Below are 18,391 nucleotides of genomic sequence, written 5' to 3'. Positions count from 1 at the left end.
TGCTAGCGCCGGCGACAGCAGCGCGGGGCAGAAATTGCACCTTGGTTTAGGGAGCAAGGCGTGCTCGGGATTTGCAGGACCTCTCCTGGGATTTTAACCACACCACTCTGAGGGGCTGGACAGCTCTATTCAAATATTTCTGAATACCTTCCAGTCAATATTGGCCTCTTCTGATGGCCATGTGGAAGCGGTTGCTCCCATCCTGCTAAGCCAGGGTCCAGCTCAGAAGAACCAACAGCACGCTTGTCACTCCTGCTTTGACTTTGAAGAGTGGACATCTGCCTTAAGACAGGATTTCCGCAAAGCCTCGGAAGTCTTTTCATTGGCATGGCACTTAGTGAAGTTTGGGGCATCTTCTCAGTACACAGAAATTCACTTTATAGGGGTCTCTCTCCGACAGCATCAGCAATAAATATCTTGTCCTAGCATTCAGTTTTAGAGCTGATCCATTTTAGAGCCTAATGTGATTTTTCAAATGGGGAAAAAAAAAAGGCCAAATCAAAAATAAAATCCCAACCCTATCAGATAACCACTAAACAAAACTAAAGTACAGATCAAATTGGCAGAAAAATGGAACAGAAGTAAAAAAAAAAAAAAACACACACTGCAAAAATAAATATTCTTCAACTGTGTGCCTGACAGCAGCCAAGGCTTTATGCAACAAAAACAAAAGAGAAAAACCAATACACACCATGATGGCAAGCGAGGTTATTCCACCCTTCCCCATTGCTGCCCTACGAAGTAAATCTGAGCACACAAATGGCTCTGTCTGCATTCTGCTACCACCACCCTTGTCCTCCACGAGCCAGCAGCAAACCCTGCGCCTTCAGACTTAATGGCAGATGCTGCAACAAGCCTTGGGTTCTGAGCAAGTTTGGCTCAGCATTCACTGAGGTCTCAGAGCCATTCCCGCAGGAATTTGCAGGTCCTACAACCGCCCCGGACCTGGGGGTGTACGGGCAAACCACAGCTCCCAGGCCGAGGAGCACCAACGCGCTGCACCCGGCTGCTTCGGCACCCCCGTGCATGAAACTGGGGCAGCAGCGGGCAGCGAGCACCCGGACTGCCAGCTGGTTCGTTTTCGGAGGTGTTGCAGCAACGGCAAGCACCAGTTCTCTAACACACACACACACGCCTGCCTGCAGGGAGTTTCTGCACAGAAAGGACTGCCCGTTCCCCATTCATTCATCACGGGCTGAGTTTTTCCCCCCTCCAAGACAGCCCTCGAGATAAGAGCAGGAGCCTGGCTTCAATTGCACCGCAGCGCAGACCACAAGGGGTGACTCAGCACAGCCCGGCCACGACCAGTACCTCTCATTTCTTCCCTGCTTCTGCGAAACTTGAGAGCCGTTCTGAGCAGCTTTCCAAGCCTCTGCCGCTCACACCGATCTCGGTTAAAATTCAAAAGGTCAATATTAACTATTTTCCTTCTTTGCTCATCTTGGCAGAAACGTTCGGCTAAGTACGTTTCTCCCTCAATCATAAACCACAATTAACACCTACCTCAGTGCCAAAAAAAGCCCCACCTGCACCCACGCTCTGGGGAACTTCCCCGTAACAGCTTCTACAAAGAGTTCTGTTTTCAATAAGAAATTAAGCAGTGCACCGAGAATTAAATATGTAGTGACAGCATGGAACGAGTGGCAGTGCCAGCGCTGGCCTCGACAAGTCGTGCTGGTTATTCATTTCCATACCTAACTCAACACCAAGATTTTTCAAACTTTGCTCAACTGCCGGGGAATTTCCAGCTTGCCGCAGCTCCTGCCCCTTCCACCACAGAAATTTGGCCACGCACAGCACACAGCTCGTGTCCTATCCCCCTTTTCATGCCCCTTCCCAGCTTCCTGGGAAGACCCTTCCTTTATTACTACAGGTTTTTGAGTATTTTTATATCCTGGAGAAGGAGAAGAAACTCCCCATTTGAAAAGATCAGTTCATAAAAAAATCTCTCAATAACCGTCCCGGCGAGGGGCGTTTGTTTCAGCATCTCTGCTGGACACACTAGAGCAGTTTGATTCTCATGTAAATCTCATTTGCGATGCCATCAACTTTCTTCTAATGGGCCATTCATCATCGCAGGGCTTGCTTTCAAGGAGCCAGCTGGTCTCCTTGAAAGGTCTCAGCAGCCACCTAGGAGACTTATTTCCAAAGCTAAGACCTACCTATAAACACATTAGCGAAGGCTGTGCAAAACAAAGTAACCTCAGTAAAGCTCAGGAAAAGATCTTAATTCCCACATACATATGCCAGAAAAAACTTGTGTGTGGGATGTTGCTAACCTTTGAATGCAGTCAGGCTCTCTAAGAGGGCTCTCACACACAGAGCATGACTATGATGTATTTTCCTTTGAGGCTGGTTCAGTTCATTTAGAAAGTGATTTGGAAGGAGCTAATGTACTATTTATGTACATTATAAAAAACGATCCATATGGACTCAGACTTTGCAAAACGTTCACTCAAGTCCGTTCCGCTCCCTCCGATTTCACAACCCATTCAATGCCCAGTAGAGGAAGCCAGGATTAGCGTTAAAGGCTGCTCCGAGGGTAATTTAGATGTTTTAAAAGCTGGCATCTTTTGGACTCGGAGCCAAATAAGCATTTGGGGCATCACAGAGCATCCCTCACACATATGTCTACAAAGTGACACCCACCTGCAGCCTCCGAAATACTGACATTGGAAATGAAGGTTAGAAGAGGATCCCAGGCACAGCTTGGTAAGACAAAGCCTTCCTACTAAAGAAACAGAAAAGAAATTTATCCTACTGTGGTTTGTTTTAAGGCAAAGGCATACTGGACTGGCTTGGGACAGACCACCTAGCAGGACTCGGCTAAGATGGCAAACAGCAAAAAATAATCCCAAGGGTGTTCAAGCATCTTAAATCCTGACAGCAAATCTGACCGTACTGAGGAGTTTCTTCCTTGAAAAGAGTTTAATCTACTACAGTGAAAGACTCGTGCAAAACGACAGGACATATGTAAGCTGCCACCACAATGGTTTCATTACCTTAAAGCAGGACATTTTAAAGAGTTAACTTGTCATATTACCAGCATACTTTGCTGCACCCCTCCCTCCCTCTGCTTCCCTATAGTGTACAGAGCTAGGGAAACATTTTACTTTGGTGCACGTACCTTACCTAGAAGCTTCACACAAACTTCACAGTTTGTAATACCAGCTTTTTGAGGAAGAGGACTCTATGCCGTTTCTGCTACAGATTATTTTGTCAATTCTCACACTTGCAATACGTTCTGGTGAAGCACAAAGCAAGATGAAAGCGAGAAGAAACCGAATCACGTGGAAAAGAGGATGCACCCACATGCCACCCAGAGACCTCAGATTTAGTATCGCCGTTCATCAAAAAAATTGTCTCCCGAGTTCATTTGAGGCTCAGTTTGCAGCAAAGCGCTGATCTGGGCCACTCGGTTGTAAACAGACCACGTGTAAGTCTGAACTACGTGACTGCACCGATTTCTAACAGCCAGTTTGTATATGCCTTGTTTATACAAAACACACACACACACAAAAAAAATAACCGAGCTAGCAACACGTTTATTGAACCAGTGCACATCAAGAATATTCACCTAAGACCTCCTGTGCCTGAAGAAAACATCAGCACTTGCCTTAATACTCCATAAGGAAAGGCAGCAGCAGCAAAGCATGTGCCAGCCTCTGACTTCCTTCGCAGGTCTTACCAGGGCACTAAACAGTTTCATTACGGCTTGTCTCATTAGCCAGTGTCTAAGGGAGACGTGGTAGAAGAACAGAGATAATGATTATACAGCCAAACGGCCAAGACAGAAGGAGGCAAAGCCACCCAATTGCCAGGCTTGTTGACAGTCAACACCCCTTTACACATGATGGGCTGGCAGCCAAGCCAAGATACACCACCTTACGCAAGCCGTGAAACAATTAAAAAAAAAAAAAAGATCAATAAGTAAATAGCAGTTGGCACATCTCCGACACCGAGAGCCTGCCCTCGCTGGTTTGGACTGCGCTCAAACTGAGTACGAAAAGCAAAACCATTTCTGGTCTACCCATCAGGTGGAAACAGCATCTGCTTTCTGTGTCTGGTTCTTTTCTCCTCCCACACCACCAGGATTTTGAGTGTTTAAAGAGTTCAGAGTTCTTGTGCCCTGGAGAGAGGAAAGGCCTTCAGTTGCTCAAGAACAAATCCTTTAGCAAGTGCACAAACTGGCTCTGCAGGGAGTCCGGTCTTGCTTAGTCAAAATGCTGGTGGCTTCCGTCCGTGGCCTTAAGGGAGACAGAAGATTAAAACAGTTTGTGTGGGAAGCCTTCCCAAGGCTCTCTTTAAAGTGGCATGAAGCAGAAAAAAGGGGCATAGCTGTAACATCGCGTTTCAGAGAAGGAAAGGGATGCCTCTTCCACTCTGCTTAGGCCGCAGGTTTTTTGTCTCCCCGATCTGCCCCAGAAGATGGAGTGCATCGTAGGTGCACGTGGAGAGATGCAGGCTCTTCTGCGAGACAGCTCTTAATGCAGGATAAGTGATAATAACACGCTTTAAGTTTCCTTCCACTTACCCTCCTCTACTAATCACGCAGCACGTATTAACAGAACCGAAGACTGTTCAGCTTTGCTCCCTCAGCTAAGGTGGAATTCCCAATTCACTTCTGCATTATTTCTCGGCAACTGTCAAGGTGTCATCAAACAACAGGAAAATTACCTATCTGCTGCGTTGAAAGGCGGGAGAAAAACACCGAAACAAATTGGAGCGCGCACGCATACACAACAAATGACAGCCTGAGAAATTAAACTCCTTTTTGAATCACTAAAAATAGAGTGGGCAAGGGAGGGAAGGGACTATCAATCAAATCTTGCTGAGAGTTGCTGAATATTCAAAGAACAGGCTTCTGACAGAGTGCTCTCCAAAGACTGCTTGAAATTTTTATGATAAGAAATGTACAAGGATGAGAAAAAAGGCGCAGCAGTCTAATGAAGAGCAAAACACACAAGACAGAAGTGGATACAGAGTATTAATTAGGCCATTAAGACCCTTAAATGTCCAATAAAATATGTATTTCATAAAAATTAAGTGCCATGCAAAAGTAATGCACACATGCATTTTATTGAGCTGTTCTGAAGGAACTAAAGACATAAATCACTTGCAAAAAACATTTATGGACAAGAGTGAACAGATGTTAGTAAAACTGCATCTGTATTATGAAAACAGAGAATACACTGCTGCAAAGAAATTTTCACTCATTTACCTAGGCAAGAGATCAGCGCTATGTCTAATTACAGGCAGCCTGAAGTCAGCTGAAGGGGGGAAACTTATAAATACTCGAAAAAAGCTATCCAGTGATTCATACGGAACTAGTCACTGAAGTGAACAAATGCATCAAGACCATAAAATCATTTGTACCCACGATTAGTCAATTAACCAAATAACCTGGAAGTACGTTAAGGTGTCTTGTCATAGCCCACACATTCGGGAGACAAAAGAACTGCTTGAACCTCTTCACCTTACTGATTCCTTCGGACCACGGCCACAAAATGAACCTGTAATTCCTCACACCTCCAGCTCCCTGTATTTCTCGGTCTGCTACATCGGGGCCCACCAGCCGCTTCTGTTTTAAATGTTTTAAACCGACGTGTAAAAGCTACCCAAGCTAACCAGCCAGAAAGCACTGAACCAGCTCTTACAGCGTTTATTGCCTGTCCCAGTTGTGTAAAATCGTCAGATGACAAAGGCCTTAACCACCTAACCCACTCTGGGAAGCACATTCAGCTTTCTTCTTCGTTTGTTTCGTGTTGCTCCCCCTTTAAGCAGGAACCCAGAAGCAGATATCCCAGCCGTAATCCTGCAGCCTTGGGAAACCCTTCAGGGGTTGATGCACGGAGCAAAGCCAGCTGGAGGTAAGTGTCAGATCGCAGACAGGCACCAAATCCCTTACCAGCACCAAGCAGCCCACGTCCTCCTTGTTCCCCCAGCGCCAGAGCACGGCTCCCCCAAAGCACACTGCGACCTCCCAGCTCCAGCCCCCAGGAGCTGCAGAAACTCGGGTCGATGGCAGACACCAAGTACTACACGTGGGCCAGGAAGAAGAGTTTATTTGTATGTCATGAGTAGTAAATTCAAGTAGTTTCCTGTTCTTTACCAACATCCTGTTGCCACATCTACTCCTCCAGGAAACTGCAACACCGAGCAAGAGAATTTGGCGTCGCACACAACAGCTCGGACGCCAAATGGCTATCGGAGCGCAGTTACTGGGAGCTTGCTTACAAAGGAAACAACCGCGTCAGGCTGGTCCTCATCTGTACTTTCAGTTCGTCGGTGGAAGGCTGTGTCCCATTTTCTGAAATTAAAAAAGATTAAAAAAAAAAAAAAAAAGGTTCTTCTGATCTGTTGCCTGAAGTCAAAACAGGAACCCTGCAGCGGGGATGCTCACGCAACTGGCACCAAAATAACTAAGATGTGAATTACTGAAGATCTCATGATTTTTATTCCAGCGTTTGTAAGAGCAAAACCTCTTACACTCATTCATCCCCTAGACTTCTGTACACAGACAGCAACTGGAAGCGTCCCCCAGTCAGCTGAGCACAGATGTCATGATGGAGAGGTTGCGAACACAGAAGTTACACCAGCACAACTCGAATCCACATTACAGCCTCAGCCTTCACAGCTGAGATCTGCACAAGAATGCACAAGACAAGCGCGGCGTGTTCTGGTTAGATTAATCTTTTCATCATCAACACATCAGCTAAACTGAACCGAGCTTGGTTTAAAGGAATCCCTAAGAGAGCAGACACCGAGTTTTGCATGGCGTTAGTTTACATTCGCAGCCTGACTTCCAGCACAGCTATTTTTGAATCAACAAATCGAGCACCAGCCTCACTTAATGAGAAACTTTCCTTAAACATTTAATATAACCCATGACAAATTGAGGCGCGTAGCTAGGAATTATTACTCGACATAAATTCCGTAATTAAAATAAAGCAGCCCTTTATCACAGCCTTGCTGCGCAACAAAAAAAACCTGTTCGGTCTTTGAAATCAGAGCATGAGAAACGTCAGATAAAGAACTAAGACAGCAAACCTTTTAAGAATTTCTAGCAAGAGCAAAACCACCATCCACTAGCTGCAGCAAATCATTTCAAACAAAGGAAAGAAATCGTTGTAAATGCAGATTACGCAATCTTTAAGAAGCAAAACTGCACGAGGAGCTAACAGAGTCAACAGACACACGCAGCATTTCAGAAACGAGCAGCTCTGCAGTCGTGGTTATGTGGTCAAAGCACTTCCTTAGCACGCGTACGCAGGGCTCGCAGTTCCCTCCGAGCTGTAAGGATACCCACACTCGCACCCACCGTGATGGCATCGTCCTAACCACAAGAATAGAGGCCGAGTGGTTAGTGAGGTCATCAAAACACTGACACGCCGTGCACATCTCCATTTTTCTAGATCGGGTCAATTTTTATTTGAGCCAGAGCCTCGGGTTCCTGGCTAACAGCCTGCCCCGTCTCCCTCAGGAAGGGGAACGGGAAGACTGCTGGATCCAGCTCTCATTTTTGGGTTCCCGGACCCCAACTGCAGCGACACCGCTGCTGCCCGCAGCATTCGGTGGGCTCAGCACCTCGATATCTGCTCGGAGCACTGCACTATTTATTTTTGTCAAGTTTACTAAGTGCCTAGCAAAATGCCATTATAAATAGAGCAGCATGCTCTTCGCATGCAGAGTAAGTTTTCAATTTATAATGGGGCTCGTACACATAATAGATTTTATTTTTTAACTCCACGGTTTAATTTTATACATCCACATATTTACTCCCCTCGTATTTTACACTCCGACTAAAAAATAAAATAAAAAAAATACTCCATTCACCCTTTCCTAAATGCTAAAAGAATTTCAGGTTTTAAAACTTTTTCACGCTTCTAAATCTCACGCTGAAAATATCAGCTTACACTGAAAAACACCAACTTTCAGCTCCATTAACAGCTCTACTGCAAAGCTACAGAACGGGCACAAAAGCAATAAGCAAATATCCCATGAAACGCTCGCAGACAAGCACCATTTTCCAATCTATTGAGCTCCCAGTTCAGAAAGCTCAAGTGCTATTATCGGGCTACGCTCGATCAACATTTGCAGTTTTTAGTCAATAGGACTTTTGTACTTCGGAGCATTTGAAAACCTGACCCATAGCTGCTTAAAATTCAGGTTAGCAAGCTTAAACTTTCAACTTCTGTTTCAGTTCCTTCGCTTCTAGGGGTGGAGAAACGCTTATTTTAGTTATTGGAAGTCTCTAACTTGTTACTGTCACTTCTTTTAAAAATTGAGTCATTTCTGAAGATTACAAAGAAAAATTTAATAATCCAATGTTGACCTGATCCTGCAAACACCTGATTACATGGTAAATTTGAAGCTGTACCAAACAGGACTGTAGCGTTACCATTAAATAATATTCAGAGAAAAGCTATAGTTTGAATTGTAAAGTCTGCGCACTAAGATCTATCTTTATTTTTTCCCCTCCTATTTTTTGACAATAGGATTGTCCTCAGCAGGAAAAATTACTCCAGCCAGTGAGTCCAGCTGTATCTCAAGTTTTTGCTTGTACCAATAGTTTAAAAATCTAGCGCTTACCCTAAGCAATAGTCTTGATTTTTTTTTTTAATATAAAAACCACAAACATTTTTCTAGAGATTTCCAGCCCCCACTAGTATAGCTAAAAGGAGTTTCTAGCGATCCTTAATTTTACTTAAAGCACTTATTCTCAGTGTAAGTACTTCCATGATTTCATCTTGATTTATTTGTAACGCCTGCTGTAGTGCGACACTCGTGTTCATTAAACAGATTAACGGGGCTTTGGCGGGACTGCGGGCCCTCCACTCTTCTACCCACTTTGTTTCTAACTGTCATTAACCTCGAGGAAATGCCCTTCTTGTTGGTCGTTACTGTTTAATTACACTTCACGGTTATGTCATCACATCTGTGAAATATAATCTTCCACAACAACACAGCTGTGCAACACGACACTCCTGCCCGGCAGTGAAATTCTGCTCCCAGATTATTACACGTACACACCGAGGGGATGGAGGAAGCGATACGAAACTTTTCCAAGGCCCTTGATTTTGAACGGGTCTATTGTTTTAGGAGGTACAGAGAGTCTTCAGAAAGAAACATCTCAGAACTCTTCCTCTTTCTTCCCTTCCCCACTCCTCCCTGCAAAATCTTCTGCAAATTTTAGGAATAATTACTTCTAGACACAGGAGAGGGCTGACAACACAGAAATGTTTATACGGAGTGAGTGAAATGGGAAGAAACCTCAGAAACAGAATTTGCGAGTCCAGGACTTATTTTTTACAGTATGAATTACATCTGAAAGACGTTTTTTCCGTGGAATCCTCTGCTTCCATTCATGATCTCGTGATCCACAATCATCTCCTTTGCTTGTAATATCAAAGCAATGACTGTACTCATAGAAAAGAAATTGGACTTGGTATATTTTTTGCTATCCTTTACTAGAAGGTGAAAAAAAAGGGGACAACTATTCAAACAAGCATTTCTTCAAAGTTTACCAGCAAGCATTCCCCACATCACAAGGGGCTCCCATCTAAATCACTGCGTGGAGCAGCCATTAATTTCTAAAATTTAATATAAACTGTACATTCTACGGGCAGATGGAGATATGTGGCTGTACCAAACAGGACTGTAATGTTACCAGAAAACGATACTCAGAAAAAAAAAGTGTAGCTTGAATTGTAAAGTCGGTGTACTGAGACCTATCTTTATTTTTATTCCTCCTATCTTTGACAATATTAGTAGGCTTGCAACAGGCATACGGGCTTCTCTGCAGAAAAGAAATGGCAGCGACCAGTGCTTTGTTTTGCTTGTGTGGTGGGTGTGTGTTTGTGGGGGCAGCGAGGGTGTGACTGGGAGGGAGTTGTCCGATTTTTCAAACACGGGGATAATAGTGGACAGGAGAATAGGTTTAAGCCTCAATAGAAGCTGTGTATTACAAGTTTTGATAGGACTTTTTTTTTTTTTTACCCTGGTCTTGATTACAAACCCTTGCCCGGCCAGGAAAAGAAAAGGAGTTGTTTACCTGCTAGAAGCAAGGGGGCAAATTCCTTTAGATTGATGCAAAACATTTTCCTACTCCAGAACTCAGAGAGGGAGGAGCATGGAGTTTATTTATGTAGCTCAAACAGTGACCAAGCAAAGAGGATGGCTTACTGAGCAGCGTTCCTAACTGCACGTTGAACTCCTCCCTTTGAAGTGATGAAGAAGGAAAATTGCCATTCCCACACCAGAAGTCGTGAGCAAATGGAAGTGGGGGGAATAAGCAACCCATTTGCTGCCTGAGAGAGTTTTCGAGCACAATGCTTATGATTAACCAAACGAAGAAACAGAACGACAGGGAGAAGAGAGCTTGCACAAATAAACCCAGGACCAGAGGGAGCAAAACAACAGAACTGCCCTGGGCTTTGGGTGGTCTTGTTTTACAAAGCGAGATTAATTAAACAGACACTAAAGGACATCTCTTTTAGAAAATGAAACACGTTACAAAACAAAACGCCTCAGAGAGCGAGCAGCTAGGGAGTTATAACTAAATTACTAAGTACAAAATGAAGCAGCCTGCAGAGGAAATGAGTAATTAAAAAACCCTCCCCTGAGCAACACGCTGGCGAGAGAGGGATAACTCCAGGACCCTTGCGCTGGAGGTGAGCGGTACCAAAGCCAAACGCTGCCAGCTGAAGACAGATGTTTTACACAAGCAACAAAAGGCACAGAAATATCGCTCCCCGCCTTTAAGGGGGGTTCACTCGGGGATCACAGCAGACACAGCCTGCCCAGCGGGACCTGAAGAGATGCACGCAGGAATTACATCACCCACCGCCGCCACGCTGCCACCTCCGGGGTGAAGCGCTGCAGTAGTTGGACAGTGCTCAGCAACCGTAAACAGGATTTTCGGAGGAAGAAATAGATCGGCGTCGACCTCTTCCTTCTTTCCGTGCTTTCCCCCAACAAGAAAGCTTATCTAAAAACGTAACGCGGACAACAACAACCTCGCTGCTAACACCAAAGCCACCCCTGCAGCCTGCTCTGTAACCAAAGGAAAGGTACCCAAGGCAGCTGCTCTCCGGGGGTCCTGGTGGGCAGCACCACCCTTGGCCACCATCCCTGCGGGACGGGACACTCCCTGTTTCTCTGTTGCCCCGTAGAGACACGGAGAACAACACGCGACTTGCCAACCCTAAAATAAGCACTCAGGCGAAGTGGTTTTCCAACTTTTTCCACTAGAACTTTTCCAGGGAAGACAAACCCTGGGCGTAGCAAGTTTTAGCCCGCTGCTGAGAGCCTTCTCTCGTTTATCTTCTGGGAGGCCCGTAAGGGCCACCGGTTGAACGTGAGCCTGGTGGCAGGCAGAACCACCACGGGGACAGCCGGCGGAGAGGCACCCTACGACAACGGGGTCATGCTTCGTCCCCAGACGTGGTTCCCTCCGAGCGATGTGGCCCTGATGAACGTCCCCCTTTACACTTGCAGATGCCCAGGAAGGCGAGGACAACCCTTGCAGAGCGGGAGCAGGACCCGCTGCCCTGTCGCCCGGCTCTTCGGTGCGTGGACATCCCTCACCACCTCGTCGTGCCCCCCATCGGGTGGGGACAGCCACCCTTAGCACGTCCCTCACCCACCGAAGCCTTATTGACACGAGGGGTCCCACACCACCCCGTCACACCCCCTGCAAGCTGCGGACGGCCTCAAGACCACCTCCGTCAGCAGCAGCCCCTCAGCGGGCAGCGAGACCCCCACCTTGGACACAGGCCACCCCTCTCAACACCACCCCAACCCCCCTTCCCCAGCAGATCCCCCAGCGGGGCAGAGACCCCTCCCCACCCTCCCTCCCCTCCTCCACGTGGGCGGGGACCCCCTCAGGACCCTCCCAAGGGGGCTCACCCCACAGAGGCCGACCCCTCTCCCTCTCCCCCTTTCTCCCCGGCCCCTCGGGCTTCCCGGAGGGGGCCGCGGGGGGGCGCCGCCCCCGGCCCAGCCCCACTCACTGCGGCGGGAGCAGCAGGGCCGGGCCGCCGCGGCGCTGGAAGGCTCCGTCCACGAAGACGCCGTTCTTGCCGAGGCAGCGCAGGTAGAAGTGCGGCTCCTGGAAGCTGAGCTGCAGGTGCCGCCGGGAGATGAAGCTGGAGTGCCCCATGTTGACGTCCACCGAGCCCTGCGACGAGTTGCGGCCTATGGTGACGGCCGGCTGCCGCATGAGGAACTCGAACTCGCGGCCCTGCAGCCGAGCCAGCACCGGCCCGGAGGAGGAGGAGGAGGAGGAGGAGGAGGAGGCGGCGGAGGAGGCGGCGGAGGCAGCAGCAGCAGCAGCGGGCGGCCCGGCCGGGGGCGGCGGCGGCCCGGGAGGGGGCGCCGCGGCGGGGCTGCAGGGCGCCGAGCGCAGCGCCAGCAGAGCCCGCGCCCCGCTGCTGTCCTCCCCGACTTCGGCCATGTTCCCAGGCACGGAGCGAGCCAGCGTGCCGGCCTCCGGGGCGGAGCCGGCGGGGCGGACGGGAGGAGGGGAAGCGGGGCGGAGCGGGAGCCGAGCCGAGCCGAGCCCCGCTGCCTGCCTGCCTGCCTTCCCCAGCCTCCCCGCCAGCTCCGCCGGCCGGGCCGGGCCCCGGCACCGCAGCGCTTTCTGGAGGCCGGGAGGGGGCTCGCAGCGCCGCCTGCAGGGCCCCGGCGCGATCGCTGACGGGCCTCGGTTGGTGCTTCCCGAGGAGAGGGCCCCGAAGCGCCGTTATTCGGGGCAGGTGGCCCGGGGTCCGCTTTAGGGCCCGGGGGGCGGAGGGTGCGGGGCCGCAGACCCCCCCCCCCCCCTCAGGTGGCTTAGACATCCTCCAAGGGGGCTCAGTCCCCCTCCAAGGTGCCCCAGACAGCCCTAAAGGGGCTCAGTCCCCCCCTCAGGTGGCTCAGAAACCCCCCAAGGGGGCCCAGTCCCCCCCTCAGGTGGCTCAGACACCCCCTCAGGTAGCTCAGATCCCCCCTCAGGTGGCTCAGACACCCCCCAAGGGGGCTCAGTCTCCCCCTCAGGTGGCTCAGACGTCCCTCATGTTAACCCCCGTCCCCTCTCGTCCCCGTGTTTCTTCCTCCTGGAGAAGATGACAGGGAAAAACCCACAACAGTGGGCTCCGTGCGTTGAAACAGCCCCCGGAGGGGCTGCCCAAGTCCATTTTGGAGCCCTGTTTCCTAGAGAGGTCCTCCCCGGCCTTCCCTGCCTGGCGTGGCCCTGGGCCCCCAGAGAAGCAGGGCTGCCACGCTTCAGGCTGGCTTACACCTGGTGAGACCGCCCGGCATCACCCTAACCATCATACAACTACACGGGGATTTAATTCCAACACAATCATAATCCCCTGGACTGTCTGCCAAGGGGAAAACATCCCTGGTACACTGAGGTGGGAGTTTAAAAACTAGGTTTTGTACACACATAGTTCTTTAGTGTAAGGGAGCGTGTGTGTATGAGGGTTGTTTAGCTGACATTACACTATTTCTTACTTTAAATTACCTTTTATTTTTTATTTTTCCAGAAGTTATTTATATTACCTACTTAATAAAGGTCATGTTCTTTGCAACAACACCACATCTGTGGATCATGTATACTCTACTGGTTAGGATATCCAGATTGAAAAGGTAAAACTTTTCTGCATAGGCAAGCCAGTGACACAATGCAGAATCCCAAATTGTTAAGTCACCAGAAAATACAATAAATTTGAAAATCTTGAGAGAGGGAACAGTCATAATTGCTTATTGCTTCAGCTCAAGTGGGGAGTGTGGCAGCTCTTAGCAAGGCTGCTCAACAGCTTAGAGGAGATGGGAAAAAAATAATCCCATAACCGGTCAAAAGTGCAGAGCAAATTTCAGATATGAAGACTGTAATTAAACGAGCTGGAATTGGTCCAGGACCACAAGGTTAACATCCCCGCTCCTGGAACATCTTCCCTGAGATGTTTAATGACTGCTGAGCAGTCGGGACCTGAGTTAGACATCTCACCCGAGACGTCGTCTTAAGTTAGAGTGCTCTTTGCCACTACAGTTCAATACCAGTGGAAAGGACGAAAGACCAGTGCCACCTAACAAAACACCAATATCACTTCCTATGCAGCAGTGTTTGCTCTCAGTGGGACTCAGGTGAGCCTGGCACAGCACAGGGTCACAGTCTTCAGGGCAGGATATGAAGGAAAGGCATCCCCGGAGGGGACAGAGGGAGGAGGGAGGTGGACAGAAGTGGCCTCCCTGGAGGCCTGGAATTAAATTACTGCTAAAATAGCACTCTCAGACATCGAGGAACAAATAAATGGGGGCATGGCTCACAGCAGTGGCACGCGCTGCGTAACCTGGGCTCCAGCAGGCAGCTGCTCCTCTCAGGCATGCAAGCTCCTGTCCTGCCCCAGATTGCTCAGCATCAGCAAATGCTCGTGGTCACCAAGTAACGTAGCCATCTGGTAGGTGAGAGCCAGTGTCACACGCTGCCTGACATCAGAGCTGGCTCATGCCTTTTGTCTGTTTGCACCGGGGTGAGAGTACTGCTAAGTGTGCTCAAAAATGGCCCCAAGCTGGTAGGCGTGCATGTGCAAACAGGCAAAGTGAAACCAGGCGCTATATTGGAGCAACTGTTGAGCTGCCCAAAGAAAGAGAAAGCAGCACTGGAGGGCTGTGGATTTTAGTTCGTGTCTAAGGCTGTTCTAGAACCCAGCACTGTGCCATTCATCTGGCAGGGCCCCGAAAAAATCAGAACTAGGGTGAGACAGTTACCAGACAGTGTCAGTAAATAATTCCAAAGCTGCACAGGAAAACGGGCTGTGGTTGCACACACAGGGGGTACCAGCAACCCTGGGGACCCACGTGGACAACTGATGTACAGCCAAGAGACGTGTCGCTGCAAGGTCTGCATCCCATTACCTGTCCCACACTGGGTATAGGCTACAGATTTCTGCAGCTCCAGTCGGAGACTAACTCGCACACAGCATCTGTGCAGCAGGAGAGCGGAGCTGGGAATGCCGAAGGGCTCGTTCACACATGTCACAGTCACCCCCCCCCCACCAAGACACTCTCGCTGCATGAATCAGCCAGCGTGCATCTGTGTTTCTTCCGACAAATCTTTTTCTTTCTGCCTGAAAATTTCTTCCGAGTGGAATTTGCTGCTTACGCTGGAAGCGCCGCTGAGATAAATCCCAACTTCACACAAAATGCGATCAGGTGGCATAAAGAAACGGGATTCCTCCTGGCTGCCTGGCGGGTTATGCTTCGCATTGTGTCTCACCAGCCCATTTGCCTGCGGCATCCATTCCCTGAGCTCGTTGCGCGGCGAGCAGCAGCACGCTGTGCTCGGCAGCCTCTGACGCTCTGCTCGGCTCTAATCCACCCCGCAACAGCATCAAACCGAGGGCCCTTCAGACGAGCAAACGCTTTGCGCTCCTCCAATCGCCCAATCCTGCTTAAAGTCGAGCCGGCTATCCCGGTGTAAATACCTGATGTAAATGCACTCAGAATTGTTTGAATTAACCTCATTCCGTATGGCTGGATTGACTTTAAAGTGGTTCATTTTCCTCGGCAGGTTTTGGACGGATGTGTCTGCAGGTGTGGCCAAACTTCCTGACTCTACAAGTTGCGTACCAAAATATTCAGGTGGCCGGGAGCCACCAGATGGATACCACAAAATGGGGGGGAACAGCCACGGCCCCTGGGGATGGGACAGGGTGGGGGGGACGACAGCGTGGTCCCTGTGCCACCCCTGCGATGTGCCTAGGAACCGGTGCTGGGCAAGAAGGTGCCATCTCCAGCTATTTCTCTGTGCTCCAGACTGGCCAGATGTGGGATGCCTACACCCCGCCGACACAGCCTGTGCACGGGCAGAAATAACCTGCTGCAGGTGAAACCCTTTGCAGTGACACCCCGCGCCGTTTTGAGGCATTGCCCTGTGCCGCCACCCCTGTGCAATAGGCCAGCCTGAACCGGGAGGGGAAATTAAATGCTCAAAGCAGCTGGGAAAGGGACAAGAACAGCAAGCAGTGAGGATAGACCCAGCATCACGCAGAGGAAGGCGCAGAACCCGACTTTCCTTTGTCAAACATTCGCTTGGCAGCGTGTCATTGCTGTCTTCGTGCAGCGACATACAGCAGGAATCTGTTCTGTGCTATCAGTTGAGGGCAAATGAATGTAATGGGTTGTTCTGGTCACCCAGATACCACTGCACTGGACAAAAAGAAATCTCATAAAAACAGTGATAAAAGTGTATGTTTCTAGATCTATCTTCTGGGTGGCATCTGCTTAAAAACTCTTGATTTCTGTAAGTTAAATGCTGCGTTTCTCAAGCAGTTCGTGTGGCTGTTTCTCGCCATCCTGATGCACGAGACAGGATACATATTTATCAAGCCCCAATTCAGCAAAGAATCTGCCCAGCTTCAACACCGCAGGAAATCTGTTCTACCCCCAGACCAAAGCGTAATTGAAAAGCAGCCTCGGCAGAGGGGAAAGATGTGAACTGCATGCTGGGCATGAGCCGCTTGATGTATTTACCCAGCAGCTAGACAACACATTGATGCTAACAATGAAAGCCAGCCTAATGCATGCAGCCCTGACCCAGGGAAGGAGGAGGAGAGGAGCGAAGGAAAGCAATTACTCCAAGTAAAAGAGGCTCTGCTGTCTCCGCGCAAGCCTAGTCCAGCATTTCTCAACCTGATTGGGTTAAGGGGGATGTAAAGCGCGCATCATTAGCAAGCAAGCAGATGCTTCGGGACCATCACACATACCTAGATGAAATAAAGAAGAGGGCAGCGTTCTCTCCAATTCCACTGCTCCTGCACAGCTCCCCACAACCTTTTTCCCTTTCCCTTCTCCCAGCCATCAAGCAGGTTTTAAACACTTTTATGGCTTCTGTCCAAGCTGATTAGAAGCAGATGCGAGTGATGAGCACCATGCCCTGTAAGTGGGGAGCTGCTTTCCCTTACACACCTGTGTGCGGGAGCGGCCTCACTTCTTTCTCCACTTGGATGGGTTTTAATTCCCTTTTCTGTCTCTGAAATCACAACACTGTGACATGGGAGTGAAAGGGGGTTTGCTCTCATGCTCCTTTGTTAGGATTTTCTTCTTAACCAAGCTGTTGCAAGAAGTCAAATCGAATTTGGGCTGCCAGTTTTGTTTTGAAACACACGAGGGTATCTGTCCCACACACAGGCACGGTGCCTGCCCCAGCCTCCCACGGGATTTGTACCTGTTTTCTCAATCCTGTTGAATGGTCTGTGCTTTTAACCCTGATCCGTGTGCCTCCCCAGTGATGTCCCTCGGCCCTGACCTGGGACAGCTCTCATACATCTACAAAAACTTCAGCCACGAGGCGGATGCCTGACCTGTGAAGTCTGCAGCAGCGAGGATGCAACCTGCTGCTGAGGGTCTGGGGACAGCAGCAGAGCCCTGATTGCCTCAGGGACAGCCTCAGGTACCCCTCCTCAACCAGAACAGCTTTACAAATCTTTCACAGTGGATCTGAGCTGGGGTTTGATCCAGATGGGCTGATAAGAAAGGGCCCGCCTGTGGAGGAGGTGATACATTGATACAGGGGCTCTTTCTTTTCCTGCACAGCTTTTAATCAGCAGAAGGCTGAAGAAAACAACACTGGTGATTCAGCGATGTGCTGGGAACACTCACGGTCCCAAAAGCTCACAAGGGGTGCCAAACACCATTTCTCCTGATGCCAGCAGGCTGCTATGCGGAAGGGAGCAGCGTCAGAGACAGAAAAAGGTGGGCAGACCGTGGGACCTGCCCCCTGAACAGCACAGACCCCCCGGCCAGGGCTGCCCCCTGCGAGGGGCTGGGGGCTGAGCAGCAGCTCAGCACCTGCGAGATGGGGCTCGATGAGATGCTGCGTCCCGCAGCTCCCTCCCGGGAGCAGCACCACCCAGGGAGGTTGTTCTTTCTATAGTAATCAATTTTTTTTCTTTTCTAAATCAGCTGCGATCCTGTTTACTGTAAGCTCCATGATGCTGAAAATGTTTCTCTCACAGCTTATTTAGGTTTCAGAGAGGGATTTTTTTTTCAAATCACACTTATCAGAAATGTATTTTCACAGCAAGGTCTCCAAAACACAATAAAGACCCAGGAACATCTGATGCCCAGACTCTGCCGTTGCCTAAAATATTATAGGATCTGCTCATTCCCAATGCAGATATGCTGTCGCTGTTCTAGAATCCATGCCAGGGACTGCCTGATGTACGATCACCCATTTTGGAAAGCCTTGAACGAGACCATTTGTTGTCGAGATAATTTTACAAAAGCAATCCCATTTCACAGGTTGCAGTTAAAATAATTCATAAACTTTACACTGTCATGTGTGTTTTGAGCTTTAAACCCACTCTGCTAACTTTCTTTCAGTTTGGCTTGAAACTCAGGC

The 18,391-nt window shown here is 49.3% G+C and overlaps 1 protein-coding gene across 3 annotated transcripts in view; it reads right to left on the bottom strand.

Moving 5' to 3' along the window:
* FOXK1 (forkhead box K1) overlaps positions 1 to 16,864 on the bottom strand; it is a 50,877-nt gene extending 34,013 nt beyond the window's left edge. The window contains exon 1 of one of the 3 annotated variants that reach the window (XM_080556903.1): positions 16,755 to 16,864. In XM_080556903.1, the coding sequence (XP_080413029.1) occupies positions 16,755 to 16,849 (95 nt within the window). In that variant the 5' untranslated portion in view covers positions 16,850 to 16,864. Of the gene's footprint in view, positions 1 to 12,014; positions 12,911 to 16,754 lie in introns of those variants that run through there. The other 2 variants (XM_080556901.1, XM_080556902.1) reach the window with 2 other exon arrangements.
* Between the last annotated feature and the right edge of the window lie 1,527 nt (positions 16,865 to 18,391).

The sequence above is a fragment of the Anser brachyrhynchus genome, assembly GCF_964034855.1.
Source record: "Anser brachyrhynchus genome assembly, chromosome: 15".
Taxonomy (NCBI): domain Eukaryota; kingdom Metazoa; phylum Chordata; class Aves; order Anseriformes; family Anatidae; genus Anser; species Anser brachyrhynchus.
Note: the sequence above shows the minus strand (reverse complement) of the source record. Positions and strands in the feature narration are given on the sequence as shown.